At 39.2% G+C, this 12,528-nt stretch overlaps 1 protein-coding gene and 1 long non-coding RNA gene across 2 annotated transcripts in view; one reads left to right on the top strand and one right to left on the bottom strand.

Annotated features, from left to right (window-relative positions):
* Window positions 1-12,528, bottom strand: part of LOC110257996 (uncharacterized) — an 819,260-nt gene that overhangs the window by 390,457 nt on the left and 416,275 nt on the right. The gene's annotated exons all lie outside the window — the stretch shown is intronic.
* Window positions 3,637-9,110, top strand: LOC110258401 (olfactory receptor 2W1-like). Its single transcript, XM_084966869.1, has one exon. It carries the CDS (start codon window positions 5,577-5,579, stop codon window positions 6,537-6,539), a length of 963 nt encoding a protein of 320 aa, XP_084822995.1. The 5' UTR covers window positions 3,637-5,576; the 3' UTR covers window positions 6,540-9,110.

Genomic DNA, 12,528 nt, shown 5'->3' with positions numbered 1-12,528 from the left:
TCTTAAAAGATTTCAAAAAAGTAAATGGAAAAAAATAAAAATTTTAAGAACACTTTTAGCTGCCAAATGGAGAATGGATTGAAAAGGAATAAAGTTAGAGGAGGGAAACAAGTTTGGAGGCCATTGGATGATGTCGGGGGTAGAGAGTGGCTCATTGTTGGCAGTAGCCGTAAATAAGGAGAGAAGAGGTAAACCTTGAAATAGGTAAAATTTTCAAGGTGAGGGCAAGGGAGTAATTAAGGATGACCTTAGGTTTCTGGCCAGTAATAGGTAGATATTTGTCCCATTTACTATGCTTAGGAAGAATGAAGAGAGAGCAGATTTGGCACAATGGGAATCGAGAGTTTTATTTTTGCCATGTTTAGATCAATATTTTTGCTAAACATCCAAAAATGAATGAAGTTTGGCAGTTGGAACTACCAGTTTGATGCTCAATGGAGAAGACTGGAAATACAAATTTGAAAGCCATCAAAATGTAGGTAGCATTTAAAGCCTTGTAACTATATGATAGTGTCCAATGGGGCAGCATAAACAGAGAATACTAGAATCCCTGGTGAGGGCATAGGAGCCTCAGACTCTATCTTTCTAAAATTTCCAAATACTCCAGTTATTGTGAAATGCAGTCAAACAATGAGGTGCTGCTAATAATTCGCTGTAAATGTCTCCTAAAAGTAAAGGACTAAAGCAAGCAAGAAAAAAAAAAAGGTAAATAAAAAGGAAATAGAAGAACACCTCTTGATTTAGTCAAAGGGTTCAAAAAGACATTATATTGTATGTCTAGGGCAAAATCACCTGCTTCACAATCTGAATTTACCCATCCCTGGAAAAACACTGGGAAATTTTCCAAAAATTAAAGAATCTAGATGATTGCTCTGTAATGTTTCCAGAGAGCCAACCCATGGAATATACTTATAGAATAAGGATCAAGGGACTAGGGAATCACAGTGCAGTAATGTAATTAAAGCAAATATACATATACGAAAATTTATATACATTTTTGTTTTTTAATTTCTTAAACAAAAACTGAATATTTTTCACAATTGGACTTAAATTATAAAATTCAATTCCAACTTTAAAGAAATTTTTAAAAAGAAAAAAGAAAGCTATAGAAAACTAAAGGCAAATAGAAAAAATACAAGAATGAAATTGAGATCTTTAAATCAAAGTGGATATTGTCAAGTTTCCATATGTTTAGAATTTTGCTAGACCAAAAAATGTGTCATTGATTTATTTTAAGTTTCTTACTATCTTTATAAATAAATAAATAATATTTACACTATATGTATACAGTTCTAAAAGTAGTGGTTGAAAAAGGGAAAATGTTGGAGTTCCTGGTGGCTCAACGGGTTAAGGATCGGGCATTGTCACTGCTGTGGCTCTAATTACTGCTATGGCGCAGGTTCAATCCCTGGCCTGGGAACTTCCACATGCCAAGTGTGCTGCCAAAAAAAAAGGGGGGGGGAGAGAGGTGTTTACCATATATCTTGTCAAATATCAGTATGAGCTCTACCAAAAGTGATAAAAATGATTATTTTTACAGCATACACACCTCTTGAATTGATTGAAATAGTAATAGCTAACACTTGTTTGAATGCTTACTATGTGTTAACCAGTATTATACTGTTTTATGTATATTAAATTTATTTAATCCTCATACTAACTGCTTAAAGTATGTATTATTATCCCTCTCTTATAGATAAGAAATCTGATGCTCCAAAAAGTTAAATAATTTTCCCAAGTTCACACGGCTGATAACTGAAACCACAGGATCTCAGTTCAGAAAGTCTGGCTCCATCTACTTTACACCACACTATGTTTCAAATATAGAATACAAAAATTATTACCATACTGAAGCAGATAGTTAAAATTGTTTTATGACTCAGAGATGAGACTTGCAACATTTAAACATGTACATATCATAAGGCAATCAATTTGTGCTTCTGTATTTTATTAATTATTGGTGGAATGTAATTTTAACTCAAGGGAGTCTTGGGACCATAAGCCAACTCATAAAACTCTTCTGAGTACTACTCACTCTAAAACTGGGGGGTTTAAACACTGACCTCTAAGACACAAACAGAATTAGTTGTTACAGATACTGAAGTGTTTGAATTACTAATCACAGTCATCAAGACAAAGCCACATTAGGACTGTATAAAAGTCTAAATCTTATGATCCTCAACTTATTATTTAGGGATTTGCAGATTGAATATCTTTCATAAAATTACTATTCAACCTCAGGCATCAGATATCTTTTTTATACGCTCCAGTAACTTTTTAAATGATACGCTCCAGCAACTTTTTTCCAAATCAATATGTACTATCAATGGTAGGATTATTTTATAGAAATAACACATACTATAATTTGAGTATTGGAAATGCACACTCTAACAGAAAAGTTTATTTGTAACATATTCACTACTAGAGAAAAATGTCTAAAAGACATTTTCCTCATTCCCTATCTTATGCTTTTCTGTCAGTGAATAACTTTTGCATCTATTAAATTTCTCTTAGTGAAATATCAGAATATCTTCTAATTCTCCAGCTGTTTCATTTACAGGCTTTTTTTCTGTGGCACTCTACTGAAATCAATGGGATGTAGTCTGGATGGCTTTGAAACCTTTCTTGAGGTCTGGGTTTTCAGGCAACATTGGGAAATTTGTTTTATTCTTATTTTGAATTAATGGTTGCTTTTCAATATTTCACTGGGACCAAGACTATTTGCAAGCTGATTTAAAGTCAGAACAAGTAGTAAGAATTTCTGACACGTTTCCTCCCCTTCCTCGAAGTCACATGTTCAAGAAGGAGGAGTCCAGTCGAGAATCTATATTTTAACACACATCAGGAAAAAAACAGAACTCGCAGTGGTGCTGCAGGAAAAAAAAAGGAGAAAGCTGCAGCCCCGGAGAGCAAATGCTTAACCAGGATCTGGTTTCCACAGAGTGGGCTCCACACGGGTCAAAAAGTACAACATCAGGGAAACGCTCTCTGGATCACAGTAATGTTACTCTTTAATATCTCTTGGAAAATAGTGTGTCTAAGTTGGTAAAACAATTTGTGGGACGTAAAAGAAAGAGAATTTGGAACTACAAAGACTAAGGATCCTGCTGACTTTCAGGACGTTTAGAACAAATAAATATTGTAAACCTCTGAAGAGAAATTCTCTTTATCTCCATTATGGAGGAAAGATTAAATTTATTCTCTTGGAGTTCCCGTCGTGGCTCAGTGGTTAACGAATCCGACTAGGAACCATGAGGTTGCGGGTTCGGTCCCTGCCCTTGCTCAGTGGGTTAACGATCCGGCGTTGCCGTGAACTGTGGTGTAGGTCGCAGATGCGGCTCAGATCCCGCGTTGCTGTGGCTCTGGCGTAGGCCAGTGGCTACAGCTCCGATTCGACCCCTAGCCTGGGAACCTCCATAAGCCATGGGAGCGGCCCAAGAAAATGGCAAAAAGACAAAAAAAAATTTATTCTCTATTGTAAGTAGAGGGCATGATGCTATTACTTTTTTGAGGTATCGCTGGTGTACAATATTACATGTTTCACGTATATGGCATAGTGATTTACATTTTTAAAAGTTATAATCCTAATGTTATTTATTGATTTGTGATTTCAGACATTTTGATTCAGCATTTTTTTCCTTTTTTTTCTTTTTATTTCTCCTTTTTTTTTTTTCTTTTTCTTTCTCTAGTGAAATTTCAGAGAAATCATCTGGATTTGTTTTTTTTTTGGCTGCACCTGAGGTATATGGAAGTTCCCAGGCTAGGGGTCAAATCAGAGTTGCAGTCTACATCACAACCACAGCAATGCGAGATCCAAGCCACATCTGTGACCCATGCCACAGCCTGCAGCAATGCCAGATTCTTCCTTAACCCACTGAGCAAGACCAGGGATCAAACCCACATCCTCATGGATATCAGTCAGATTTTTAACAAGCTGAGCCACAACGGGAACTCCTTGATTCAGCATTTTTAAAAAGAGAGAAATGTAGATTAAATTGAAAATGAAGGCTTGAAATGTAATATTTTATTCATGAAGACTGAAGAGCTAGAAAGAATTCACATTTTTGATCCATTTCTAAATCTCACAATGAGCATGAAAAATTACGGGGAGATTTCCTATGGGAGATTTTTAATAGATGGGTATTTTCCCTTCCCAAATTAATCTTTCGAGGCTACAATAATAATTGAAATAGTTAAGAAATTAATTGTATGGTATTGTCTTTAATTTTAAAAGAATTTTCATTTTTGCATTCATATAATTTTAACTGAAGTTCTGTCTTATTCAGAGGTTACATAAAACATATGCCTATCAAAATAAGTAATCATTAATTATTAATTCACCCCCTGCTCAGACAATATATAATTCTAATGGTGTATAAAAGCTTGTAATACATTTCAGAAAGTTAATTTTTTCTAACTATCCAACTTGGTCAATGGCAGAACCTAGACTCAAATAATTCTTGGGAAGCTAGTTCTGAGGAAATCACCAAACGGCTCTCTCAAAACAACTGTCTCAGCCATACCACTTAGTCTTATAAATGTATCCACTTATGAATCATGGCCATAGTTTGAAGCAATTTCTTCATAATATTCAGGAAATAGATTGAAATGGTATAACAAACAGTAAGCACAACTTTGGTACTATACAGAGAGAAAGTGTCACCAGTTTGATATTTAAATTTAATTTTCATTCATATATTTTTCTCTAAGTTTTCTATCTTTTTATTCAACTTTATTTGTAGAGCTGTTTCAGGTTTACAACAAAATTGAGAGAAAGGTACAGATATTTCCCATTTATGCCCTCCCTATACACATGTAGAGTCTTCCTCATTATCAACAACACTCACCAGAATGGTACTTTTTTGGATTAGCATAGTGATGGAGGACATATTTTTAAGTGAGAGGATGGTTAACAAATATGTTTGAATTCAAATGTACCAGTTTGGGTGATAAACTAGGTACTGAGTTGAGAAAGATAAAGGTACCAAGGAATCATGCCAGATCTACTACATAATATATCAGAAAGTCAAAGGTGTAAATCAAATTGGTAAATAACTAATGGAAAAGAGGACTAATCCTTCATTCCAACAAAAGCCAAATAATTAGATGTAATAAGTGAATTCACTAACTCAGTTAAAGAATAATATTCCCACATCAAGTAGCTGAGTTTTATGGATAATCACACAATCACACTATTTTAGAAAAAGTTCTAGTCCAAACTTCCAGACTGACATAAGAGAAAATTCAGACCCTAAGTTTAAGAGCTAGGTCTGAATTTAAGAGGTAAGGTCATCTAGATAAAAATATAATATTAAATTTATTACTTTAAAAGAACCTACAAATACCAGACTTACTTGGCCATAATTTTTACTTGTACCATTAATTTTTTCAATTATTTGTATAAATTCTCTACCTTGTTTACTTCTGTATCTCATCAAATTTTTACTCTATGTTGACACATTCCTTCTCCTTCTTCTCCTCCTCCTCCTCTTCCTCCACCTACTCTTCCTCCTACCCTCTCCTCCCTCTCCTTCTCCAACCCCAAAATCAGTTTAGGATTTGGGCACTGAAGGACTATGGGCCAAAGAAACTCTACTTCTCTGCATGATTTCATTCTGCTGGGCTTCTCTGACCATCCCAAACTGGAGATGGCCCTGTCAGGAGTTGTCGCCACCTTCTACTTGATCACACTGGTCGGCAACACAGCCATCATTCTTGCGTCTCTCCTGGACTCCCACCTCCACACACCAATGTACTTCTTCCTCCGGAATTTATCTTTCCTAGACCTATGTTTCACAACCAGCATCGTCCCTCAGATGCTGGTTAACTTGTGGGGGCCTCATAAGACCATCAGCTATGGGGGCTGTGTCATTCAGCTCTATGTTTATATGTGGTTGGGCTCCATCGAGTGCCTTCTCCTAGCTGTTATGTCCTACGATCGTTTCACAGCTATTTGTAAGCCCCTCCATTATTTGGTAATCATGAACCCACATTTATGTCTCAAGATGATTATCATGGTCTGGAGCATTAGTTTGGCCAATTCTGTTGTACTGTGTACACTCACTCTGAATCTGCCTAGATGTGGAAACAACCTTCTGGATCATTTCTTGTGTGAGTTGCCAGCTATGCTCAAGATAGCTTGTATAGACACCACAGCAGTTGAATTGTCTGTTTTTGCTTTAGGCATCGCCATTGTCCTTACACCACTCATCCTTATTCTTATATCCTATGGCTACATTGCCAAAGCTGTGCTGAGAATGAAGTCAAGGGCAGGCCAGCGGAAAGCAATCAATACCTGTGGATCTCATCTCACCGTGGTGTCTATCTTCTACGGAGCTATTATCTACATGTACCTGCAACCAGGTAACAATGCCTCCAGAGGTCAGGTCATATTTCTCACCCTCTTTTACACCATCATCACACCAAGTCTCAACCCTCTCATTTACACTTTAAGGAATAAAGACATGAAGGAGGCACTGAAGAAGCTGATGAGAGTTGATCACAAATCTACTAAATCAAAAAGGACCTGGAAGTCATAGAAAAAATTAATGTGATGGAGGCAATAATAAGGTTATCTAACTTTCGTTTTTACTGAGGCAAGTAATCCCTAGATCACAGAGATCGATTTATGTAATAATTCTTATATGCAAACACTTTGTGGATGCAAACAATATAACCACCCTACCTTTTCTGACGTCTAATCATGACATCAATATCATTATCTTGAGTAATGGCTCTAAGTTACTTAAGCCTATCTACCTCTTTATCATGATACACAGGAGTAAGAAGGCACAAATTAAAGGATTTTAAAGGTGACAAAAAAGGCTTACTCATTTCTCATTCATTCATGAAAGATTTATTTCATCATTGTCTCAATCCCAATGGAAAGAAAATATGACAAGTTGGAGGTGAGTTAGGCTTTTGACATAAATCTACATGGAATTTACATAAATTTTGAGGGATTGTACTAATATGTGTATGTAGTGGAATTTCATAAAATAAATGTTTTCATTGTCCTATATCATGGTATAATGTTTATATTTTTATGGGAAAATGTGATGATGAATAAAACTTTGGTATTTTTCCATGATCTAAAACCTATCTCTAAAAGACGGCTTTGTTTAATAATTGTAATCCTTATTAATAATTATAATCTGGATGGATTTGGAACTTTGGATACATTGTTGGACTTTAAAAGTAAAAGAAAAGGTAATATTTTCTCCTCTATCACATTACAATTCTTGAAATGTAAAGAAAGGAGGAGTCTTTGGATAATTTTCACTTCCCCAGTCTGAACGACAATAATGACTCACATAAAACATGTTTAATTTGATAAAGAATAGTGTCAACGTTCTTATGGACCACATAATACCTTTTTAGAGTTGCCTTCAGAAACAGCTCACCATCCCACAAAAAAAGGTTCACAGAGAGTACATAAGTTCTGTGCTAAGTCTGCTCTTAACTTAGTACCATCTATAATTAATAGGGCTAGAAAATACATTAAGACTTTGCTATCTTCAATTATCCAAGCACACAAAATACACAATAGTAATGGACTCAGGAGAAAATTACAGGTTATGCTCATCATTGTTTGTTTTCTTGCTTACACTTACTTTTATTCTCTTTTCCAGTCTTTGGCATTTGGGTTGCAAATTGAACCAAAATTTCAAATACTTAACCTCCCTTTTATTTCTCACAATTAATGGGTATATACTTGGAATTTACATTAAATTACAATAAATCCTTTCAAGACACTGAACTTCTATAAGCTAATCAGGACTTCCATAATTTAGTTAGCCTGATATCACACTTGTGGAATAATATGTCGCTTGAAAAATGTAAGTGTAATAGTAAGAGTAATAGTAATTAAATCTAATTTTCTCCTTGAGGAAAGGTTACTTTCCTAACTGAGTCTCACATCAACATCCATGAGAGTTTACCACAGATGCTCTAGCTCATCTAACTTAAATGCTCTGCTAGCACAGTGTCAATATTCTTGCAGAAGTAGAAAAGATTAATGAGGGGGAAAAATTGTATGATACAAACACATTAGACTAGGACTCAGAAGACCAGTCATTGACCCTCAATTTCTCTCCACTTGAGAAAAAAATTGCTTAATTTGTTCCAAGCCTCTGTGTGTTTAATTTAAAATGGATATTAAAGTGATCTCCCTATTTTCCTGCCACTTCTTTCAATGGTTGCCTAAACTTAGCTTCACAATCTTTGTCTCTACACAGAACAAACAGTAGTGGATATCTCGTGTGTGTGTAGGCAGTGGAGAGACTTTCCAAATTGGGACAGTGCTGGGGGCCAGGCAGAGCACTGTCACTTGGAGCCAGCAGACTTTTCAAGGCAAGCAAATGATGAATCTGATTGACAGAATTAATTGCGTGCTTCCTGATCTCTGTATCATAAGTTTAAATGTGAAACTATATATGCAAGCAAAAGTAACACCATTTTATCTATTTGAAAAAACAACATTGCATAATATAATTAGAATCTACCCCGCAACGACTTAACCATACGTGCTAAATTATTCTGCACAGGCAAAAAGTACAAAGGCTCTCAGAAAAGTAATGGATAAGTCTGATTAGGAGGAAACGGAAATAGGTTTATGAAGTAGATGGCACTTGAGATGAACTCTAAAGGTTCTATAAGATCTGAAAACAGCAGAAAACATCAAGGTGAATAGGGTGTGGTAAAGTCATGGAGGCTAAAAACCAGCACAGATGTCTCTTAGAACAAAGAATATAAGTAAAAAGCCTCAGAGATTAAAAATGTGTTGATAAACAGAAACCAGATTGAGCAATCAATAAGAATACATGAATGAAATGCCCACTGTGTGAAAGGTATTATGAGAAATCACCTTGTGTGTTTAAATGTTATATGGTCAACATTTGGGAACCACTGCTTTTGCTTTAGCAAAGAAATATGACAGATAAAGAAAATGCGGTATATATATATATATATCCATAGTTATTATATGATTAATATGATGTAAACACCTGAAAAATCTATGCAATTATGTAAATAATAATATATTAATATATTATTTAGCCATAAAAAGGAAGGAGATGCTGCCATTTGCAAAAAAAAAAAAAAAAAAAAAAAAAAAGATGGAACTTGAAAGCCTTAAGCTAAGTGAAATAAATCAAAGACTAATAGTATATGACTTCACATACACGTCACATCTAAAAAAAGACTCAACATATTGATACAGAAAACAGATCGGTACTTGCCAGAGAGCAGGGCCCCACCCTGCTCCACAAATGGGAATTGGTAAAATAGGCAAAGGTGGTCAAAAGGTGCAGACATCCAGTTATAAGATAAATGAGCCCCGGGGATGTAACATACAGCGTGGTGACTGTACTTAGCAATGCTATGTGGTTTATTTGAGAGTTGCTAAGAGGAAAACTTAAAAGTTCCCACCACAAGAAAAAAAAAAAATTGTAACTGTGTGTGGTGATGAAAGTTAACTCATTATAGTAACTATAACATTGTACACCTAAAACCAATACAATTTTATATGTCCCACTGATGTCTCAATAAAAGTTGAAATAAATTTAAGACAAATATCATAAAGAAAAGAACATATGTATTATTTAATATTCCTTCCACTAACGACATTCACTAATCAAGTAGCTCTGCCTGAAAATGATTCCCAAAAAAAAGAAAATCGTGGGAGAGAGGACAAGATGGCGGAGGAGTAGGGGGACACACTCGCCCTCTCCCACAAACACAACAAAAAAAGCACATCTACAGAAGAAATGACTCGCACAGAACAGCAACAAATCGCTGGCAGAGGAACCTAAACTCCAATAATGGCAAGAAGTTCGTGACATTATTGGGCAGAACAGGAGAAAAGAGGAGAGTGAGAGAAGGTGAATCCGAGCGGGACGGGCGCTCCCGAAAGGGAACTGCGGAGGAGAAAGAGATCCTGCACCCTGGAAAGTCTCCTACCGGGCGAAAGATCAAATGAACCGGAGGAATCCCCAGATGCAGAGAAGAGTGTAGCAGTAAGTTGGAGTACGGAAAAACGGATCAAGAACCCAACGGACCATCTGAACTACGGGCACAGTCACCAAAAATTGAGACGCCTGGGTGGGGGCTGGGCACCGAGACCTCGCCTCTGAAGGTTGGTCCCCGAGAGGGGGCTGGGGGACGCCTGGGTGGGGGCTGGGCACCGAGACCTCACCTCCGAAGGTTAGTCCCCAAGAAAGGGCCGGGGGACGCCTGGGTGGGGGCTGGGCACCGAGACCTCGGCTCCAGAGATTAGTCCCCGGGCTAGGGGGGCGGGGAAGAGCGGAAACTGCTTGGGAGGTCTCTAAACCATTTGACGGGGCAGAGACTGCCTGGGAGACTAGAAAACAAAGCTGTCGCAGAGGAAGGGAGCAATACTCTAGGGGCGGGGAAGTGGAAAGCCGCCTCAGAGGGAACCTGGGAGAAGAGCCTGGTCTGCGCCCGTGCTGGGGAGGGGAGAGAAGAAGGGGTGGGTCCCCATAGAATACCCCCCACGCCACAGCAAGCTTACAGGCCCGCTAGCTAGCAGAAAGCTGTGCTTCCCAGTGCATTCCCTCCCCCCACCCCCACCACCCCCTACGCTCTCGCGGAACCTGGGGCTGCCTGCCACCCAGGAGGGCTGGCCTCAACAATTGCCTGAAGCCTACCACCGCAGGGGCTCTCCCTGCACAGGCCTGCTTGCCCTTTGGAGGGGCTACACTTCCACAGAGCAGCACCAAACACCACCAGCCCCCTAGAAAAGGCCTGCAGCCCAGAAAAGCTAGAACAAGCCTAGCCAGGCCGTGAATAGATCGACCTAATTCTCCGACGGTTTTTCTGAGACGGGCTCCCCCGGGGAGGAGCCTCTTGGGTCTCCAAGGGCCTTGCTACCCGCCCAAGACCCCAGGGGGTGCTAAGACCTAGTGGACCAGCTGCATAGGACTGCCAGCTCCAGGCAGGACCCCCTGCAGCCCAGAAAAGCTGCAACAAGCCTGGCCGACTTAGGAAAAGATCTCCGACGGTCTTTCTGAGTCGGGCTGCCCTGGGGAGGAGCCTCTTGAGTCTCCAAGGGCCCTGCTACCCGCCCAAGACCCCAAGGGGTGCTGAGACCTAGTGGACCAGCTGCATAGGACTGCCAGCTCCAGGCAGGACCCCCTGCAGCCCAGAAAAGCTGCAACAAGCCTGGCCGAGTCGGGAAAAGATCTCCGACGGTCTTTCTGAGTCGGGCTGCCCTGGGGAGGAGCCTCTTGAGTCTCCAAGGGCCCTGCTACCCGCCCAAGACCCCAAGGGGTGCTGAGACCTAGTGGACCAGCTGCATAGGACTGCCAGCTCCAGGCAGGACCCCCTGCAGCCCAGAAAAGCTGCAACAAGCCTGGCCGACTTAGGAAAAGATCTCAGACGGTCTTTCTGAATCGGGCTGCCCTGGGGAGGAGCCTCTTGAGTCTCCAAGGGCCCTGCTACCTGCCCAAGACCCCAGGGGGTGCTGAGAACCAAGTGAAATCTGCTACCATCGTGGGGTGGACCTCCCAGTCCAGTCTGCCCTCAGGAAGTCCTCCTTTGCTTCAAAGAAACACTGTTAGTTCCATCAACACTCCAGAAAAGCCACACTGCCTCAAAAAAGATTGACCAACAACGACAGCCCTCAGGAAATATTCCACGGCAGTGACAAGGCAAACAATACCCGATAACGGAGAGTACAACTCCCTCTGGAGAAAGAAGACAACAAGCAAGATGAAGAAGCTGAGAAACCACCCCCAGTCAAACCAACAGGAGAACTCACCTAAAACAGTCAACAATGAAACAGATCTCTGCAGTCAGACAGACCTAGAATTCAAAAGAGAAATACTGAAAATACTGAAGGAATTAAGAGAAGATATGAACAGTAATGCAGATACCCTCAGAAAGGAGCTAGAAAATATAAGGAGGAGCCAAGAAAAACTAGAACATTCATTTGCAGAGATGCAAACTGAACTAGGGGCAGTAAAAACCAGAATGAATAATGCAGAAGAACGAATCAGTGATATGGAAGATAGAATAATGGAAATCACTCAATCTGGTCAACAGACAGAAAACCGAATCAAAAAACTGGAAAGCAATATAAGAGACCTATGGGATAATATAAAGCGGGCCAATCTACGCATAATAGGAATTCCAGAAGGAGTAGAAAAAGATAAGGGAATGGAAAATATATTTGAAGAAATTATCGCTGGAAACTTCCCAAATCTAAAGGATACTGGATTCAAGATACAAGAAGCACAGAGGGCCCCAAACAAACTGAACCCAAACAGAACCACACCAAGACACATCATAATAAAAATGGCAAAAGTTAGTGATAAAGAGAGGATCCTAAAGGCAGCAAGAGAAAAACAGAATGTTATCTACAAGGGAACCCCCATAAGAATATCAGCTGATTTCTCTACAGAAACACTACAGGCCAGGAGGGAATGGCAAGAGATATTTAAAGTGCTAAAAGGAAAAAATATGCAACCTAGAATACTTTATCCAGCAAGAATATCATTTAAAATAGAA

Source organism: Sus scrofa, chromosome 7, assembly GCF_054392235.1.
Source record: "Sus scrofa isolate SSC_HxYL_T2T_F1_AM1 chromosome 7, Sscrofa_HxYL_maternal_Yorkshire_Landrace_v2.0, whole genome shotgun sequence".
Taxonomy (NCBI): domain Eukaryota; kingdom Metazoa; phylum Chordata; class Mammalia; order Artiodactyla; family Suidae; genus Sus; species Sus scrofa.
The sequence above is the reverse complement of the archived record's forward strand: the minus strand, read 5'-3'. Positions and strand labels throughout refer to the sequence as shown.

Bases quoted from the DNA above. Each gene is read 5' to 3' on its own strand.
- LOC110258401 (XM_084966869.1), top strand. From the start codon at position 5,577: ATGGGCCAAAGAAACTCTACTTCTCTGCATGATTTCATTCTGCTGGGC.